General features: G+C 44.2%; 1 protein-coding gene across 1 annotated transcript in view; it reads left to right on the top strand.

Annotated features, from left to right (window-relative positions):
- Positions 1–12488, top strand: part of TUBA8 (tubulin alpha 8) — a 19884-nt gene extending 7396 nt beyond the window's left edge. The window contains exons 2-5 of the mRNA XM_003796439.3: positions 5052–5274; positions 6698–6846; positions 8124–8804; positions 12176–12488. Of these exons, the coding sequence (XP_003796487.1) occupies positions 5052–5274; positions 6698–6846; positions 8124–8804; positions 12176–12469 (1347 nt within the window). The 3' untranslated portion in view covers positions 12470–12488. The remainder of the gene's footprint in view (positions 1–5051; positions 5275–6697; positions 6847–8123; positions 8805–12175) is intronic.
- Positions 12489–21616: the final 9128 nt, after the last annotated feature.

Below are 21616 nucleotides of genomic sequence, written 5' to 3'. Positions count from 1 at the left end.
GAGGGCTGTGGTGACACAGCTCACAGCAACTCCAGCTCCTGGGCTTAGGCGATTCTCTTGCCTCAGCCTCCCAAGTAGCTGAGACTATAGGCGCCTGCTACAATGCCTGGCTATTTTGTTGTTGTTGTTGTTGTTTTTATTGTTGTCTTAGCAGGCCCTGGCCAACTTCAAACCCACCAGCCCTGGTGCATGTGGCTGGTGACCTAACCACTGAGCTACAGCCACTGAGCCTAATTTTTCTATTTTTAGTGGAGGTGGAGTCTTGCTCTTGCTGCCCCAGCTCAAGTAAAGCTCCTGCCTCAGCCTCCCAGAGTGCTAGGATCACAGGCGTGACCTATTGGACCTAGCCCAAGATGTAATTTTTAATTTCACTTGAGATTTCTTCATGTAACTTTCAAATCCTTATTTGCCCTCACGTATTAGGTGCTTAGTAAATGACAGTTGAATAAAGGATAGGGTGATTACGGCGAAGAGAGTCCCTGCTCCTTCTCTTCTTATTATTTTTTGCTTTTTATGAAAAAAATTATGAAAAATTTCAAGTCTTCAGAATAGCGTAGTAGTATAATGCTACCCATATATCTGTCACCCAGATTTAGTAGTAAGAATTTTTTTCCATGTTTATGTGCATGTTTGTGAAAGTATTTTTAAGTATAGACATCATGACATTTTACCCCTCAATGGGTTCAGTTGCAACCCTAAAAAATAAAGACATTTTCATACTCAACCACATGTTTATAATCACACTTACCAAAATCAATCAGTTTCTCTATTTGTCTCACAAATATTTTGATTTGTTCAAAGCAGAATTCAGTCAAAAGTCCACGTAATGTATGTGGTTGTTAGGTTTCTTAGGTTTCTTTTAATACGAAACAGTTCTTCTCACCACCTTATTTTACATTGAATTAAAAAAAAACAGACCAGTTGCCCTCTAGAATGTCCCTGATTCTGGATGTATTTTGTTTTCTCTGAGGTCACTTAACTTATCCCTCTGATCCCTGTGTTTTCTGTGAAGTAGAAGCTAAATCGAAAGCCCTGGTAGATTAAGGCTGAGTATTTTTGACAAGAATCCCTCATGATGGTGGTGTGTGTGCCACATTGCTTCACATCAGGAGGCTTCAGGGTAGGGTGGTTGTGATGTTTAGTGATGTTAAATAGTAGTGACTATTAGTGATGTTAAGATTGATCACAGCATTAGGTATTTTCCCCGTGGCTGTAACAGTGATTCTCTGGCTCTCTGAACATCCAGCTTCTCATCAACTTTTCACCTAATGGTGATGGCATCCTTGTCCGAATCAATTACACAATTAAAAACTGTAATATGGCAAGGTCTCATAATCTACACTACATTGGTAGGTGGACATTCTTCTGTTGAATAAAAGAAGCTTAATAAAAGCGCTTTCCCTAATTAACAGGTCTTTTTTTGATGGGGACAAATGAGTTTTTTTCTAGGGGTTTTCTTTTAGGATTTGTGGATTTGTATGTCCAGTAGAAACTCCACAGTTGACCACTCCATAAATTGACCTACTTTTCATAGACTGGACATGCACCCCATGTACATATCAGTAGGCCTCATTCCTTAGGTTTTTTGGTTTTTGTTTCTTTCGAGACAAGAGTCTCACTCTGTTGCCGCAGGCTAGAGTGCCAGGCTGCCATCACTCACAGCAACCTCAGACTCCTGGGCTCAAGCAATTCTCTTGCCTCAGCCTCCTGAGTAGTTGGGACTACAGGCATCTGGCATGATGCCCTGCTAAGATTTTCTATTTTTAGTAGAGATAGGGTCTTGTTCTTGCTCAGGCTGGTCTCTAACTCTTGAACTCAAGCGATCCACTCACCTCAGCCTCCCAGAGTGCTGAGATTACAGGCGTAAGCCACTGAACCCGGCCCATATTTTCTCAGGTTGACCACTTCTGTATGTTGACCAGTTTGTTACAGTCCCTTGGCTGGTCAACATACAGAGGTTCAATGTGTACATCCTGTTTCAGTCATATACCGTCATCATTCTTTCTGACGCTCAGATGGTCTCATCTTTGAGATGTTGCTTGGGCAGCAGGAGCCTCTTTAAGTTGGCTTAGACATCATCCCCATATTGGCAGCTTCTGTACCATCAGGCACTGTAAGATGTTCCAGGCTCATCTTGTACATCCTCACCTTAGACCTAGAAACCTCCATCTCTCCCAGGAGCCCTGGCTCCTGTTGGTGGGGAATGGTATTGAGAGACCTTTCTTTTTTCTTGAGTGGTGCAGCTGCCTGTGAAGATGTGGTCTGAGTGGATGACACACTGGTTGTAGGTGGCTCCTGCATGTAGGACACTGCTTTTCTTAGGCCTGAATTGAATCCTAAGGTGGACACAGAAAATAGGCTCCACAATAAAGGAGAGAGAACTGGGAACCTGAGATCTCTAACTTCTTTCCAGTGGAGAAAAAGGCTACAAGGTAGCAGCATAATGAAAATGATAAATAGTAATGCCAACAATCATAGGCTCAGTGCCTGTAGCACAGTGGTTACGATGTTGGCTGTTGGCCGTATACCTGCCATATACACCAAGGCTGGCAGGTTTGAACCTGGCCCAGCCCAACTAAACAACAATGACAACTGCAACAAAAAAAATAGCCGGGCAGCTCAGCGCCCATAGCTCAGTGAGTAGGGCACCGGCCACATACACTGAGGCTGGTGGGTTTGAGCCTGGCCAGGGCCAGCTAAACAACAATGACAACTGCAACCAAAATATAGCCAGGCGGCTTGGCGCCTATAGCTCAACTGGCTAAGGCGCCAGCCATGTACACCTAAGGTGGTAGGTTCGAATCCCCAGCCCGGACCCGCCAAAACAACAATAACGGCTGCAACCAAAAAATAGTCAGGCGTTGTGGCGGGCACCTGTGGTCCCAGCTACTTGGGAGGCTGAGGCAGGAGACTCGCTTGAGCCCAGGAGTTGGAGGTTGCTATGAGCTGTAATGCCACAGCACTCTACCCAGGGGGACAGCTTGAGGCTCTGTCTCAAAAAAAAAAAAAAAAAAATATAGCCAGGCATTGTGCCAGGCACCTGTAGTCCCAGCTACTTGGGAGGCTGAGACAAGATAATCACTTAAGCCTAAGAGTTTCAGGTTGCTGTGAGCTGTGACACCATGGCACTCTACCAAGGGCAACATAGTGAGACTCTGCCTTAAAAAAAAAAAAGCCAGGTGGCTAATTTATTATTTTCAGAAGAGGGAGGTTAAATAACTCTGCCAAGGTCACCCAGCATAGCAAGTAAATTGAGAAGCCAAGATTTGAACCCTGAGGTGTGGATGACTTTGGGAGTGAAGGCTTTCCCTGCCCACCAGGCTCATATACCTGAGCTGAGTTGCATTCTGTGTTGGGCTGTGTTACATGCTGGTTTCTGTGAATACCTGTGCTCTGTCCTCCTCAGAGGCAAGGGCCACGTATCTCTCAGCCCCAGCACCGAGACAGGTGTAGAGTAGGGAGCACAGGTCCTAATGCTTCCAACCCTTGGAGATATTGCCCATGGAGGACAGGCCTGCTCTCCATGCCTAGAGAATCTTCCTGCTTCAGTGTGGTCTCTACTTGCCTCCTTGCCCAGACACCCTCTCAGGAGGCTCTGCTCCTGGCTTGGGTTACCCAGAACTGGAAAATGCCAAGTCAGGTCATGGATAAGAATAGAAACCCACAGACCAGGCACATGCTTTCCTGCTGGGCACCACAGGCACAGAGCCACCATATGGGGGCCACAGGCTGGGGGCTGGGGTGAGGATGATGGGTGCATCTTCCCAGCTACGCTTCATGGTAGCTTTTTATACACACAGGCTCACACAACTCCCCGTCTGGAGCTGTTAATACTAGGACAAATCAGACAATTGTAGTTTCAGGTCAGAGGACTGCAGGGATAAGGGCACACTCCAAGGCTTACCTGTATTGAACACTTGGCCTGACACAGGCAAGAGGGCAGGTTATGGTGGCTACAATTCCTCAGCATTCAGGAAGGGCCGAATTTTTTTTTAAGGTATATGTGTTTTGTACTTTTTTTCTTTTTATTTTTTATTAAATGATAGCTGTGTACATTAATGCAATTATGGGGTGCAATGTGGTGTTTTCATATACAATTTGAAATATTTTCATCAAACTGGTTAACATAGCCTTTATGTCATTTTCCTAGTTATTGTGTTAAGACGTTTATATTCTACTTTCAGAAAGATTCACTTGTACCCTTGTAAGGTAAACCACAGAGGTGATCCCTTCAATCACCCTCCCCTCTCTTTCCCCCCTCCCCATATTCTTAGGCTATAGTTAGGTTATAGCTTTCATATGAAAACTATAAATTAGTTTCATAATAGGGCTGTGTACATTGGATACTTTTTCTTCCATTCTTGTGATACTTTGCTAAGAAGAACATTTTCTAGCTCCATCCATGTAAACATGAAGGAGGTAAAGTCTCCGTCTTTCTTTATACCCCCCTAATCCTCCCTGGATGAGGTACCAATCCTTTCTCACATCTCCTGGAGCTGTAATGTACTTATAAAGCATATTCCTTTCATGAATGTTCATCTGCTCTATGATATTCTGACTCTGTGTGTGCATGTGTGTGTGCACTTGCACACGATGGGAAGTCAGGGTTTAGGAATGAATGTGATGCTGCCCCTGTGTGTGGTCGTCAACTTAGGGATAGTTCTCACCATTATCACTGGCTCCTCCTCGGCCTTTTTCACAAGTACGGGAGTCTTAGGTCTTGGAATCAGCCCCTTGTTTCATCTCTGCAGATCTGCCTTTTTTCTTTTCCTGGTACAAAGGATTGACCCTGAAAAGCAACCTTTAGAGCAAACCACAAAACAGCTGTCTTCTTTGGAGCCAAGTCCTGGTCCAGCTGCACTGGTGCCTAGGTACCTGCCACTTCAGACATCACCTTGTGACATGGCTGGAGGGGTGGTATGGCTGGAGGGACAGATGCCCTGTGAGGTGAATGCCAGTGAGAGATAGGTCCTCAGATGTGAGGGATACAGGGGAAAGGTGTGGCGGGGGCTCTGGGGCTCTCTGACCTCAGTTCTGCCCTCTCCCTGCAGCGGGAGTGCATATCAGTCCACGTGGGCCAAGCAGGAGTTCAGATTGGCAATGCCTGCTGGGAGCTCTTCTGCCTGGAGCATGGCATCCAGGCAGATGGCACCTTTGGTGCCCAAGCCAGCAAGATCAACGATGACGACTCCTTTACCACCTTCTTCAGTGAGACCGGCAATGGAAAGCATGTGCCCCGGGCTGTCATGATAGACCTGGAACCCACTGTAGTAGGTGAGTGTGGGCTGAGACCCTCTCCACAGAAAACAGTGAGCCACTGCAGGGGGCTGGGGTCATGATGGCTGAGGATGCAGAGGATCTCTGCAGGCCTGGGCAGCCTCAGAGCAGTGAGCAAGAACCTACGCTGAAAACAATGCCCTCTACTTGAATCCCATGAACCGGCTGAGTGAGACAGACTGAAATTGTTGATGTTACTATACACTAAGTATAAAAGTCCCAAATAATTTTAGAAAGTAGCTCCTAAGTAGTTATTTCCCCAAAGTGTAGGGCTCTGATGCTATAATAATTGCAGCTTGTTCTCACCGGTCTGACCTGACCTAGCAGGATCTTACACACAAAGCAGTGCAAGCAGCAGGCATGTTCTTAAACAGCAGGGGTTGCTATAGTTCTAGAATGAAGTTCACACTGGGTCTGGGAGAACAGAGGAATTCTGACTTACGGCAGGGCAGGCTCCTATGTGCTCAACCTCCTCCTCCTTCTCTCTCCCCCCACATCCAATAGTGCTGCTTCCCCTGGGTCTGACCCCTAGGTTGGTCAGCTTCAGGGCTGCCCTGTCAACATAAGACAGACAATGCCCAGGGTATCTAAACAAATGCCCATAATGCCTGGACACTGATTTCCAGGGGAGACAGGCAGAGGCAGCAGGCGTTCTGCCCCCAGGTGCTTTGTGCACATGCAAAAAGTACAGGCTGCCCTCCCAGCCCCTGGCATATACACTGATTTCTTTGGGATGGGGGGAGAGGAACTCTGAAGAGGTGATGTGGTTGGGCTTGGTGCACCTTGATCTACTCTGCGTCTGCTTTGGGTGGGTCCTCAGAAGTGAGCAGACCCCCGGAGGCCTCTCTACGGGTCCTGCTCCTCTAAGACCTGTAACACAGCTTTGCTTCAATGTCATTCTAAAGCATGACCCATATTATTGCCACCTTGAGGTGGAGATGAGGGGTAGGACAGTTCCTGGGAGAACCTAAGATCTGGGCAGATGACCCTGAATCTCTTTCCATGTCCCTAGAACATTCTAATGCAAATTAAGTCAAACTATTGGTAGGAAGAAGAACCTTGTAGCATGAAAGAAAAGACAAAAAGGAAGCCTTTGTGGGGGAAGGTGGAAGGGAGGAGAGGCAATCAACTTTGGGGTCTGGGGAGCTTTGTAAACCTAAGGGTTTTTCTGATTCTAGCCAGCTCAGCAACTGGCTTCCCACTGCCTGCCTGAGCCACAAGCCTCTGGCTCTGTTAGTACCTGTGTTACCCAGGAAGCCCTTAGCCTTTTGCAGATTTATCATGGGGCTGTCTGGTTTCACCTCAGTGGAGTTTTATAAATAGAGGAAACCAGAAAAGTATCAAGTGGTGATCTAATGGGGAGGGAGGCTTCCCCATGGAAACCAGGTGGTAAGACCTAATGGCCTCCCTCTCTTGGCAGATGAAGTTCGGGCTGGAACCTACCGCCAGCTCTTCCATCCAGAGCAGCTGATCACAGGAAAGGAGGATGCAGCTAATAACTATGCCCGGGGTCACTATACAGTGGGCAAAGAGAGCATTGACCTGGTGCTGGACCGCATAAGGAAGCTGGTAAGTGTTGCCAAGGGCAGGGGAGTTGGTGAGTCAGGCTAGAGTGGCAGGCTTGGCCCCGCCTCTTCAATCAGTGGGTAGAGGCCCCCCAGACCTCTGACTACAGGATACAGCTCCAAAGGTTTGGGAATTTCTGCTCAGAAATGCTCTGGAAGATGCATTTCCAGGGATGATACCTATTCTCTACCCTGGCATCATGGGCTATGCTATAGACCGATCCCCTTTTAGTACTAATTGACACTTTACAGTAGCATCTGGGGATGATTCCAGGTATGAGGTAGGCTATGGTCTTTGCTTGTTGGACACATAAGTTAACAGAGCATTTAACTTGGACAAGGACAGGGAGAGATTATTGACATATTTGTGCACTTACAAATGCCATTAAAAAGGTCAAATATGGTTGGGCCCAACAGCTCATTCCTGTAATACTAGCACTCTGGGAGACTGAGTCAAGTGGATTGCCTAATCTCAGGAGTTAGAGACCAGCCTGAGCAAGAGTGAGATACCCCTCACTCCATGCCCTATCTCTAAAAATAGCTGGGTGTTGTGTTAGGCGCCTGTAGACCAGCTACTTGGGAGGCTGAGGCAAGATGATTGCTTGAGCCCAAGAATTTGAGGTTGCTGTGAGCTATCATGCCATGCCACTCTACTGAGGGTGACAAAATGAGACTCTATTTGGAAAAAAAAAGTCAAATACTATGCTATCTCATTTAATTATCACAATAACTTTATAAGATGAGGATTTTTCTATGTCCCAACTTTAAACAAGAAGGAACAAAGTCTGGAGAGGTTCACTTACTTGCTCAAGTTTTTACAACCAGAAAATAGCAAAGTTGATATTAAAACTCAGGTTCTCTGGTTCCATTTACATTTCTGAAATTTGAACCTCAAGTCACCTTCCAAGGCTGGGTTGACATGTGTGGGTAGCAATTCCCACAAAATTAAATGACAAGTGCAAGGGATATGGATAAGGAGCTGGGGCTGTCAAAGGGCAAAGTCACTACCCACTGTGGTTCTGAAGTTCTCATTCCTGGTCAACCAGGCTACCGTGCTGAAACCTTCATGTACCTAAAAGCACACCTGCAGGCTGGCTCCCCTCTAGATCAGTACAGCTCCTTAGTTTGTTTCCTTACTCCTCAAAGCTGTTTTGATTTCCCCCCATAAAAGTGTTGAGGGGCAGGGTAGGGCAGACACAGCAGGTTGCCTGTCTCTGTTCCCCTGGAGGGTTTTCTCAGAAACTATCTTCATGATTTCTTCTCCTGTCCTCCTCTCCCCAGACAGATGCTTGCTCTGGCCTGCAGGGCTTCCTGATTTTCCACAGCTTCGGTGGGGGCACTGGCTCCGGCTTCACTTCTCTTCTGATGGAACGCCTCTCCCTCGATTATGGCAAGAAGTCCAAGCTAGAGTTTGCTATCTACCCGGCCCCCCAGGTCTCTACAGCTGTGGTCGAGCCCTACAACTCCATCCTGACCACCCACACCACCCTGGAACATTCAGACTGTGCTTTCATGGTGGATAACGAAGCCATCTATGACATCTGCCGCAGGAACCTAGACATCGAGCGCCCCACCTACACCAACCTCAACCGCCTCATCAGCCAGATCGTGTCCTCCATCACTGCTTCTCTCCGCTTTGATGGGGCCCTCAACGTGGACCTCACTGAGTTCCAGACCAACCTGGTGCCCTATCCCCGCATCCACTTCCCGCTGGTCACCTATGCGCCCATCATCTCTGCCGAGAAAGCCTATCACGAACAACTCTCCGTGGCCGAGATTACCAGCTCCTGCTTTGAGCCCAACAGCCAGATGGTGAAGTGTGACCCAAGACATGGCAAGTACATGGCCTGCTGCATGCTCTACCGGGGGGACGTGGTGCCCAAAGATGTGAATGTTGCCATCGCCGCCATCAAGACCAAGAGGACCATCCAGTTTGTAGACTGGTGTCCCACAGGCTTCAAGGTAAGAGCTGATGACTTAGAGAAGAAATAGGGAAGCAGAGGGAGGTTGCCTAGCATGGAGGAGAACAATATCTTGGACTGATATACGATTTCATGGGTGCTTCTGGCTTTATGTGATGATATGGGGAGAGGGATCTAAATTAAAAGTCATATTAATTTAATTCATCTTTGATTGAGACACAAAAGCTTGTTAGTTTTGTCAGCTTGAGCCATTTTATTCATTTTTTATTTATCTATTTATTTGTTTGTTTGTTTGTTTTTTTTGAGAGTCTAATTTTCTTGCCCTCAATAGAATGCCATGGTGTCAAAGCTCACAGCAACCTCAGAGTCTTGGGCTCAAGTGTACCTCTTGCCCAGGTAGCTGGGACTACAGGTCCCCACCACAAGGCCTGGCTATTTTTTTTTTTTTAGAGACAAGGTCTTGCTCTTGCTCAGGCTGGTCTTGAACTTCTGAGCTCAAACAATCCACCTGCCTCAGACTCCCAGAGTGCTAGGATTATAAGTGTGAGCCACTGCACCTGGCCAGCTTGAGCAATTTTTAAAAATATGAGTTTGCTATTACTTTAAATTGGTTAACCCCCTTTGATTTTGTTTACTAAGGAACAAGTAATGATTCGATATTGACTTAAATCTATTTGACCTGAATCACAATGTTTTGTGGGGTTATAATTCAGTTTGTCTAAAGCTAGTTTTAATAGATATTTTACACTTCCTGGTACATGATGATTTCATAACCATTTTAATTAGAGTTAACCAAATTATTTCAGTTGCCAAAGAAGTATAATTCCCTCCTCTCGCAAAAGATAGGCACTCCTAATTTATTTTGAAAAATGAAATATCCTGCAAGTCTTAATTTGGAGTAACAAGAAGAGGATTTTAAAGTTGTCATATGATTGTCATTTGTACTACAAAGTTCTGATAGTTTCCATAACTGTTAACCAAGAGTAAGCAGAAACCTAGAAGCTGAGTGACCTACTGTAGATCAGCTGTCCCCCAGCCTGGAAAATGTCAGACTCTGAGAGTCAATGGGGAGAACCAGAATAGCCAGGGAAGACTCCTGGATTCCAGGGCCAGGGAATGCACAATGTTGAAGCCGTCCCTTTGCGTTCGTCTGGTAGGGTATGAAGCCTGGCTGTGCATACAAACAGCTTGACTTTGTTGGTCTGTGTTCCCATGGTCTTTTGTCAGATTCCACCATCATAATAACCACCACCATTCACATTAATTAGTTCCTTGTAGTCATGCCCTTAATAAAGCAAATCTCTGCTGAGCACTTATTATGTATTAGCGATTATACCAGTTGCCGAAGACAGAGATATGCATGTCTCAGTCCTTCCTTGGAGGGAATTATGGAAGTGAAGTGCTCTATGCTGGCCTTGTGGCTGGTTTATTTGGGTGTGGGGCTTTGACTGAGGTATTCTCCTACTGCATAAGGCTGTGTAGCATTCCTCTTGCTGGTCTAGCCCCAGCCACGTACATAATCTTTTTTTTCCCTAGACAATGCCTATTTTTATGTGGCAGTTTTACAAAAACGGTCAACAGTCTTCCCGAAAATTGGAATTCTTCTTTCTGAATGAGAAAAAAAGAAAAGATGAGAGGGATGTTGGGGGGCTAGGGGAGAAATGAACCAAAAGATGTCCCTCCTCCTTGCTCCTTTATTTGAAGCTGAAGTTCTGGTGTTATGTACAGAAAGATAAGTGTCAGCATAAACTTTAGCTGCTTCTCAAAAGAGTAAATACCATGGGGATGGATGTGGCTAAATGTTATTCTCTGGCCTTCTCCCCAAGGATATTGTCCCCACTTGACTCAGGTCAAGGGCTATTACTGTGTAGCAGAATGGAGACTTGGCTCAAGGCACAAAGTTTACGCTGGTCAGGGACAGAGCTGGCCAGATATGTGATGATGACAGAGTTTACATTCATTCCTTTCCCCTTCTCAGTTCTGGCCCCTTGTGCCTATCTCAGCAACACCTCCACCACTGTGATGCCACGAGAGTCTAAGAGGAGTGATACACCATTGTGGGTCCACCTGAAGCTTGCACATTCTTTTTTTTTTGGCCGGGGCTGGGTTTGAACCCACCACCTCCGGCATATGGGGCCAGCACCCTATTCCTTTGAGCCATAGGAGCTGCCCAAGCTTGCCCATTCTTACTACACAGCCCCCTGCACGCCCACCCTGCCCATTGAGGACTTGCAGTTTCAAGCCATGAATCTAGGAGACTGGCAATTACAGCATGGTGGCCTGTGTAGGAGAGGTGGTTCTGGACCTCACCATGGTTCTCAGTGTCCCATCAATATCACAGTTTGTCACCTTGGACTTCTTCCAGTTTCCTACAGTTGTTGGATTTGGCTTTGGTTTGGGATATGTGTGTGAGAAGAAGAGAGATTTCTAAGACAGTAGCCACACACACACACACACACACACACACACACACACCACCCATAAGATGGGGCTGAGATTACATTGGAGGATGCTGACATGTCACCAGAACTTGGGGAGTTGTGGCTCATGCAGGCAAGACTTTTAACTTTCTTTGATTGGAGTCTTCACTTTTCTTCTAAAAATCCCCATTTTCCAGAAACATAAAGCCTGGTTAACACTAACACCATCCCTTGGGACTTTTGATCTTTTTATTTATTACTCTGAAACAGCCCTTCACTCTTGGCAGAGAAACATCTTTGTGAAATTTAATTTGCAACACAACTAAGAGGAACTTCAGATGACCATCTGGGAAAGAATAAACTTTATCATAACTTGAAGTCTAGAAGTTGATTTGCCTTTACAGGAAATATATGTCTTTTTTTTTTTTTAGAGACATAGTCTCACTTTGTCACCCTCGGTAGAGTGCTGTGACATCACAGCTCACAGCAATATCCAGCTCTTGGGATTAGGCGATTCTTTTGCCTCAGCCTCCTGAGTAGCAGGGACTACAGGCGCCCACCACAATGCCCAGCTATTTTTTGTTGCAGTTTGGCTGGGGCCAGGTTTGAACTTGTCACCCTCAGTATATGGGGCAGGTGCCCTACGTGCTGAGCCACAGGCACCGCCCCGAAATATATTTCCATTTTAGAGATAAACATGTACAAGACACCTCCCAGCTACTAATTTCATTCATTACTCTTTTTGATTCCCCCGCCCTTGCCCTTGAAGTCTGCCTGTCCCTGGTCCCACTGGCTTTCAGGTCCTGTCAGCACTTGCTTCTATCTGCCTACTGTCCCAACACCCTACTCTTTCCCATTCCACCCTGGGGTCATCTTCCCACACTCACTGCCAGGCCTTGCACTACACCGTGTTCCCAGGATGCCCCGTCTGAGTTATCCTTGGCTGACTCGTCTCTTCTTCTGTTGCCCCTCCTCTTTCTCTGTCCCTCAGGTGGGCATCAACTACCAGCCGCCCACCGTGGTGCCAGGAGGGGATCTGGCCAAAGTGCAGCGGGCCGTCTGCATGCTGAGCAACACCACAGCAATTGCAGAGGCCTGGGCCCGCCTCGACCACAAGTTTGACCTCATGTACGCCAAGCGGGCCTTTGTGCATTGGTATGTCGGAGAGGGAATGGAAGAAGGAGAATTTTCTGAGGCCAGGGAGGACCTGGCTGCCCTGGAAAAAGATTATGAAGAAGTGGGGACTGATTCCTTTGAAGAAGAAAACGAAGGGGAGGAATTTTAAATATACACCTTCCCCACGGCTGTGTCTGTTTATTTATGCCATTTCGTTCAAAATATATTTAACTGGTCTAGAGTAACAGACCCTAGCCCCATCCCCAACCCCAGCCTGCTTCCTGCCTAGCATAGGAGGGGCCTGATGCAGGTACCCAGGGGTGACGAGCTCCATCAGACCCTCCCCTGAGGTTAGAGCAGCTTTGTGACCTTAAAGAAAATGAGCGTCACATGTGCGAGGAGGCCTACTCGGGAGTTTCCTTTAGAACAGGCTAGGTCTAACCCCCAAACACAGCCTGATCTCTGGGAAACATGAAAACAGATAAAGATCTGGACATCGTGAAGATTCCTAGGAGGGAATGAGCAAACGTTCACACCAGTGGGTCTGTAGCATGCTCCAGGCATCACTGACTTATCACACATATACTCATCAAATATTTGAACTCACACTGTGTCCTGGACACTGTTCTAAGCACTAGAGTATTAGTGATAAACGAGACAGACACACTTCCTGTCCTCGTAAACATGTAAGAAAATGAATGAAATCTTGTCAGACAGTGTTGAGTGACAGGAAGGAAAAAGCAGTGAAGGGAGGAAGTGTCTGGAAGTGTTCCTGTGGCCTCACTCTGAGCGGGACAACCGGACAGACGCTCTGGGCTAAGCGGATAGCCCAGAGGGGGCAGACAGACGTTCAGCAACAGACGTAGGAACAACCTTGGAGCTCAGAACTGAAAAGAGATGGGTGCACCCAGGAATGGCAAAAGGTGGAAAGAGAGGATATGGGCTCATAGCACCGTAGCTCAGTGGTTACAGCGCCAGCCACATACACTGAGGGTGGCGGGTTCAAACCTGCCCCAGGCCAGTTAAACAACAATGACAACAGCAACAAAAAATAGCCAGACATTGTGGCAGGCGCATTTAGTCCCAGATACTTGGGAGGCTGAAGCAAGAGAATTGATTAAGCCCAAGAGTTTGAGGTTGCTGTGAAGAAAGAAAAGAAAGTAATATATTCCCTCACCCTAAAAAAAAAGAAAGCGAGAGAGAGGAGGTGCAGGTGTCTGAGCGTGTCCAGCCTTACAGGCTGTGTTAAAGATTTTAGATTTGTGGGTGGTGCCTATGGCTCAAAGGAGTAGAGCGCCAGCCCCATATGCCAGAGGTGGTGGGTTCAAACCCATCCCTGGCCAAAAAAACCTGCAAAAAAAAAAAAAAGGATTTTAGATTTGTTGAGTGAGACATAAACATAGGGTATTTACTTACTATACCTTAATCCTCCCAATGATCTCAACATGGATATTCTGCTCACTTTTTTTTTTGAGACAGAGTTTCACTATGTAGCCCTCGTTAGATTGCCGTGGCATCATAGCTCACAGCAACCTCAAATTCTTGAGCTTGATTCTCTTGTCTCAGCCTCCCAAGTAGCTAGGACTACAGGCACCTGCCACAATGCCAGGCTATTTTTTGTTGCAGTTGTCATTGTCATTTAGCTGGCCCAGGCTGGGTTCGAACCCACCAACCTTGGTGTATGTGGCTGGCACCATAACCACTGTGCACTATTCTGCTCATTTTATAGACGAAGAAATTGAGAGTTAGAGAGTTTAGGTGTTAAAGACAATAAGAGGTGGAGTCCAGATAGCAGAGCCCACAAATTCTCTTGTCTACCATACACTGTTTCTACCCCTGGGTGTTTGTGCCAGGTTCCAACTGCTCCCTCACAAAATAATGGATGGGAAGAAACAAGAGTATCATTTACAAAGGAGAGGGTGGGCAAATGTACCTCTTCCTGAAGTTGGCAGCTCCAAGAGAATTTCAGGAATAATCAAAAGGCTGAGCTAGCCGGGGTTGGGCCTATGCATGAAATGCACTCCTCTTTACAAGCTGACTTTCCCTGCCTGTTTCTGATCTACATTCCTTGGAAGCCCTGAGAGAAAACAGAATAAAATGTTCCAAAGAAAGGAAGACTAGATGAGAAGTGAGGCTAATCACGTCTAGAGGATTGCTTCAGAGAGACCTCACTCCCTTGCTCTTCTGTGAGGGAAACCATGGTGCTGCAAGAGGAGGTCCAGATCAGTTGTCCATGGTGACCTCTCTTGCCAGAGACCATTGCTGCACCAAGTCCCTTTGCCCGGACAAACTTAGCTGGGGCAGAGAATTGGGCTCAGGGGCTATCAGCTCCCTCTCAGGAAGAGGACTATTCTCTCTGGAAAAGGGGAGAGACCTACTCAGGAATTTTAGACAAGCTTTAAAGGATTTCCTGAATGTACAAGTATCACCTAATTAGGGAGAGTATAACACACCTCCTAGGCCAGGGTTTAGGACTGGGGCGAATCATATTTGATATGTCCCTTTCCTTTAGAGTTATGTGAATTCAGTTAAAATAAACATGAATTGCAAAGTCATAAAAGTGATTCCTAAGAGTGCAGGGAGGTGGGGCTGCAGAAAAGTTTGGGGGTGGAATATATATAATAAGGCACTTGCTTGTACCCCCTAATCCCAGCCAATTTATCCTTTTCTAATTTTCCTCATTTGGTTGAGTCCCTGTCCAACCATAGGGGTGGGTTCCTCTGGCCCTATTCAGCTCTTTTTTTTTTTTTTTTTTTTTTTTTTGTCAGTGTGAATTCATGGATTCTTCGGTAGGTTATAATTTTCTTTTTTTTGAGACTGAGTCTTACTTTGTCACCCTGAGTAAAGTGTCATGGCGTCATAGCTCACAGCAACCTCAAACTCCTGGTTTCAAGTGTGATCCTCTTGCCTCGTCCCAGCTAGCTGGGACTGTAGCCATATACCACCATGCCTGACTAGTTTTTTCTATTTTTAGTAGAAATGGGGTCTCACTCTTGTTCAACCTGGTCTTGAACTCCTGAGTCAGAGGAATCCACCCAGTTTGGCCTCCCAGAGTGCTAGGATTACAGGCGTGAGCCACCACTCCTAGCCCCTGCTCAGCTTTGACAACTCTGTTCATAAAGTAATAATATGAGTTGTAAACCTGAGGATAAGGGTCCCTAAAAAGAGGGTGAATAAGAAAGTGAGTGACTCTATCATTCCCCAAGATGGGGAGCTATGTAAGTTTCCAGCACAGGACTGGCTAGAGACTATTTATGTCTGTAAAGCAAGTTTGGTGAACACTAGATAAAGAACTGGGGTCAGAAAATTGTGCAACGGTCTTTGGTAGGTTGCTTGTTTAGCTCCCTGGCCTAAAGTTTCTTAAGAGATAGTCCAGTCTCTTGATCCCTAATGACAACTCTCTTAGGGATGCCCAAGTTCTATTAATAAAAAAGTTACTTTTACTTTTTTATACATTACCCCAGGAATACAAGAAACAATAGTTAACATAGTGAAAATCCTCTTTTTTTCCACCCCAATTTCTCAGATGTATTTGTTTGTTCTTCTGGTTTGGGAGCATGGGTATTCCTCTGTATCCCCAACTGCAGTGCCTGCAATTCTGAGTTCTTGGCAAGAGGGACACATCTCCAGCCTTTTACAGAAATCATCTTAGGTTCCAAAATGAACCCACTGGGGGAGAAGACAATAAACTTGCTGGCTCTGTCAGCAATTTGATCTAGCCCCACTGCTCTGGGTTTTTAAGTGTCAGTGGGTTGACTCCAGTCACACTGCCTTTCCTATTATAGTGCAGATATGGTAAAGGGATAGAAAATTTCCCTTTCTATATTGAGTCCAAAATGTCCACAATTTTTTAAAAAGTGCCATTTTTAGCTTTTTGGGGTCTTGTGGAAATTTATGTTGGCCATTTTAGGGATGATGAGAGTGAACCGGTGAATGGGACAAAATGGAGGGGCTAGCAATATAGTAATCAAATTTTGCACGGTGTTTAAAATATCCATCCTCCCTTATGCAAGAGAATCCTCAAGAGAGAAGGTAGGTCCTCACTTCTTCAAATCTTATTTTCAAGAATATGCATCATGGGTGGCACCTGTGGCTCAAGGAGTTGGGCACCGGCCCCGTATACTGGAGGTAGTGGGTTCAAACCCAGATCCAGCCAAAAACTGCAAAAAAAAAAAGAATATGCATCATGGAACCTCTTATGTGATCTTCTATACACTGTATCTGGGGCTTAGAAACTAAAGTCTACAATGTGAGACCACTTGTTAGGCTCGTGGTTAATGGCACAGAACTTGATCTTTTTAAGCCAGTTCCATTATCCTTCAGTGGGGGGAAATAAAAATATATTAATATGGCCCTCCTTATAAGTGTCAATGCAAAAATCATTAGTAAAATGTTAGCCAACAGGACTTGTACCACAATGAAAAAATACAGCACAACCAAGAAGAATTTATTCAAGGAATTCAACCATGGGTCAAGATTAGAAATTCCATGTGTCTTAAAGTCACCATCTTTAGTGGGAGAAATGCTAGAGACATTACATTAAGGTTAGGAATAAAGCAAGGGTGAAGGATGCCCAGTATTGCTCCTACTATTTAAGTTCCACTGGAAGTATTAGCTAATGCAATTAGATAAAAATTAAAAGAATAATTAGAAATGAAAGTGAAAAACTATATTTATAGATGATAATCATACCCTATGGAATCAATGAGAAGGCTAGAAGACCAATTCAAACAAAATAAAGTCTTCATTTTATAAACATACAATAATAACCAGTTAGGGGCGGCACCTGTGGTTCAGTGGGTAGGGCGCTGGCCCCATATACCGAGGCTGGGGGGTTCGAACCTGACCCCCGCCAAACTGCAACAAAAAAATAGCTGGATGTTGTGGCGAGTGTCTGTAGTCCCAGGTACTCTGGAGGCTGAGGCAAGAGAATCAATCACCTAAGCCCAAGAGCTGGAGGTTACTGTGAGCTGTGATGCCATAGCACTCTACCGAGGGTGACAAAGTAAGACTCTATCTGTAATAAATAAATAAATAAATAAAACAAAATAATAACCAGTTAGCATACACTGGAAGAGAAAACTTCCATGAACAATAGCAATGAAACAGTTAAATAGTTAGGAATAAGAATTTAGGAAATGGAAAAAAAAGATTTTAGGAAATGTTAGAAGCCTTTTTATTTTCTTATAGTGGGAGCTTCAACCATTGAGACTTTTCTTCCTTTGTAGTACAAGCATTTAGTTCTTAGTTTGAGCATTTACCAAGATAGGCCATATCAGACGTGGTAGAGTGATAGAGAACATGTCAAAATTTGTGGAGCACAAGTGCTAAGAAAAGTGCATATCTTTTTCCACTTTTACTATCATCATTCTTATATATTATATTTCAAATTTCTTATAGACAGCATATAGTTGGTTCTTTAAAAAAAAAATCCACTCTACCAATATGTCTTTTTATTAGGGTAGTTAAACCATTTACGTTTAATGTAATTATTAGTATGTTAGGGCTTAGGTCTGCCATTTAATTTTTTGTTATCTCTTTGTTCCCCTATTCTTTGCTTCTGTTTTCCTTTTCCTATCTTTCTCTGGGTTACTTGTACCTTTTTTAGAATCCCATTTTGATTTATCTATAGTGATTTAGAGTATATCTCCTTGGGTAAATTTTTTAGTAGTTGCACTAAAACATATTATATCATACTGGTATCATAGTCTACTGGTGTTGACATTTGAACAGTTTTACTGAAGTGTAGAAACCTTACAATTCTTTTAAGTCTTGTTGCCCTCCCTCAGTTGTAATTGTCTTAATAATTCTTCCACATACTTTGAGAACCACATGAGACAATGTTATAATTTTTTTTTTTTAAGACAGAGTTTCACTTTGTTGTCCTTGGTAGAGTGCTGTAGCATCATAGCTCACAGCAACCTCAAATTCCTGGGCTCAATGATGTTATAATTTTTGCTTCAATACTCTGAAAAACTAAAGAGGAGAAGAAAAGCCTAGTATACTTACCTATATTCTTAGTTTATCTATTTTTACTCTTCCTGTTATTTTATGCTCCTGATGTAAGATTCTTTTATCATTTCCTTTCCATCTCAAAGCTTTTAGCCATTCTTTTAGGGTAAGTCTGCCAATGACAAGTTCTTAGTTTTCCTTCAATCTGAGAATGTCTTTTTTTTTTTTTTTTTTTTGCAGTTTTTGGCTGAGGCTGGGTTTGAACCCGCACCACCTCCGGCATATGGACCAGTGCCCCGCTCCTTTGAGCCACAGGCACCACCCCTAAATTTAATTTAATTTTATTTTGTTTTTATTTTTTTGGCTGGAGCTGGGTTTGAACCTGCCGCCTCTGGCATATGAGAATGGCGCCCTACCCTTTTGAGCCATAGGTGCCACCTCATCTGAGAATGTCTTGATAGCCCTTTCATTTTTGAAGGATATTTTCACTAGATAATAGAATTCTGAATTGAAAGCACTTTTCTTTCAGCATTTGGGAAATACCGTGCCACTTCTTTCTGGCCTCTATAATTTCTGAGAAGAAATGTGTTGTCATTTTAAAATTATTTTTCCCTTATACATATGGTATGATTTTTGTCTTGCTGTTTTCAAGATTTTTTTCTTTGCCCTTAGTTTTTTGGAAATTTGATGATGATATATATTGAGGTAGATTTCTTTACACTTACCTTGTTAGGAGTCCATTCAGTTTTTTGAATCTGTAGGTTTATATCTTTTGCCTCTTTTGGAAAATTTTGAGCCATCCTATCTTTGAATATTTTCAGTCTTTACTATTTTCTCCCTTTTTGGGACTTTGTATGATAGGATGTTAGATCTTTCATTATAGTCCCCAGCAATCACTGAGACTCTGTCAATTCTTTTAGTCTATTTTCTCTCTCTTTTTTTTTTTTTTGTTGAGACAGAGTTGCCCTCGGTAAAATACTGTGGCATTACAGCTCACAGCAACCTCCAACACTTGGGCTTAAGCAATTCTCTTGCCTCAGCCTCCCAAGTAGCTGGGACTACAGGCGCCCACCCCACACCCAGCTATTTTTGTTGTTGTTGTAGTTGTCATTGTTGTTTAGCAGGCCCTGGGCAGGTTTGAACCCAACAGGCCCAGTGCATGTGGCTGGCACCCTAACCACTAAACTACAGTTGCCAAGCCTCTTTCTCTTGTTAATATTGGGCAATTTCAGTTGCTCAATTTTCAAGTTTACTGAATATTTCCTCTCTTATCTCCATTCTGTTGACCCTACTCAGTGGTTTTTTTTTTTCCCCCACTTAAACCTTTGGCCTGACCTAACAATTTTTTTTAAATCAGTTTTTTTTGCACTGTTTTAAAAACAGTTTGTATCTATTACAATGCATTTTCCATTTACAGTACAGCACTGATAAAGGGGCAATCTTATTCCCTTTCCCTGTGCACATTATACATATCCAAGTAATGAGAATACCCAGTAACTTAACATAATAGCTCAATTGCTACTGAATTTGCAATAAATGAGGGTCCTTTAGTTTTTTACTGTGGAACAATGCTGAGGTATCCACGCTCAGGCTGGCTTAATCTCTTCAGTCATGGGCCCAGCAGAGGCACCACCAAATGGCAGACCCCATCATCAGGGAAACAAGTGGTCTTCTACCCGGCATCCCGCCTGCACTCTGGCACAGCTTGATAATGATGGGTTACAGATTTTGTCTAGCTTTCTGTTGATGTTCAAATCCTTTCTTCTCTGCAGTCTGATTCTTATCAAGCCAGGCGACAATTTCATTACACTTATCAAGAATCTTCTAAACTTCTGCACAGCAAAGAAAACAATTAACAGAATGAAGAGACAATCTACAGAATGGGAGAAAATATTTGCAAACTACCCAGCTGACAAAGAATCGATTAGCACAATGTATAAAGAACTCAAATAATCTGATTGCAAGTGGGCAATGATCTGAATAGGCATTTCTCAAAAGAAGACCTACAAATAGCCATAAGCACATGCGTAAATGTTAAACATCACTAAGCATCAGGCAAATGCAAATCAAAACCATAATAAGTGATCATCTCACCCCATTTAAATGGCTATTATCAAAAAGACAGAAAATATGGCTTGGCTCCCGTAGCACAGTGGCTACGGCACCAGCCACATACACCTAGGCTGGTGGGTTCTAGCCCAGCCTGGACCTGCTAAAACAATGACAACTGCAACAACAAATAGCTGGCATTGTGGTGGGCACCTGCAGTCCCAGCTATTTGGGAGGCTGAGGCAAGAGAATTGCTTAAGCCCAAGAGTTGGAAGTTGATGTGAGCTGTGATGCCACAGCACTCTACTGTGAGGGGAACATAGTGGGACTCTGTCTCAAAAAGAAAAAAAAGAGAGAAAGACAGACAGGAAATAGCAAATGCTTATGAGGATGGAAAGAAAAGGGAATAGGGTGGCACCTGTGGCTCAAAGGAGTAGGGCATTGGCCCCATATGCTGGAGGTTGTAGGTTTGAACCTGGCCTCGGCCAAAAAAAAAAAAAAAGAAAAAGAAAAGGGTATAGTTGCACACTGTTGGTAGGAATATAAACAGACAAACAGTCTGGAGTTTCCTCATATGATCCAGCAATCCCACAGCTGTGTATACATCCACAAGAAAGAAAATCAATATATCAAAGAGATATCTACACTCCCATGTTTACTATAGCACCATTCACAATAGCTAAGATATGAAATCCACCAACATGTCCATCAGTAGATGAATGGATGAAGTAAATGTGGGAGGTGTGTGTGTGTACACAAAATTACTCAACCATGGGGGGGAAAAAAGAAATTACATCATTTGCAGCAACACAGATGAAACTGGAGGTTATTATTTTAAGTGAAATAAGCCAGGCACAGAAAGACACCTATTCCATGTGAGCTAAAAAGTTTGATATCATGGAGATAGAGAGTAGAATGACAATCATCAGAGGCAGGGGCAGAGTAAGGAGGAGAGGAGGATGCAGAGAGGTTGATTTGGGGAACAAAATTACAGTTAGGAAGAATGTATTCTAACAGCCAATAGCACACAGTAGGGTGACAACAGTTAACACTAATTTATTGTATATTTCAAAATAGCTAGAAGAGAAAATTTAGTGTTCCCAACACAAAGAAATGATAAATGTTTGAGATGATAAAAATCTTAATGACCTTGGCTTGGCACCTGTATCTCAGTGGTTAAGGTGCTGGCCACATACACCAGGGCTAGCAGGTTTGAACCTGGCCCGGGCCAGCTAAACAATAACAACTGCAACAAAAATATAACCAGGCGTTGTGGTGGGTGCCTGTAGTCCCAGCTACTTAGGAGGCTGAGGCA

This window comes from Otolemur garnettii, unplaced genomic scaffold (genome assembly GCF_000181295.1).
Source record: "Otolemur garnettii isolate 467f Iridium unplaced genomic scaffold, OtoGar3 scaffold00104, whole genome shotgun sequence".
Lineage (NCBI taxonomy): Eukaryota > Metazoa > Chordata > Mammalia > Primates > Galagidae > Otolemur > Otolemur garnettii.
The sequence above is the reverse complement of the archived record's forward strand: the minus strand, read 5'-3'. Positions and strand labels throughout refer to the sequence as shown.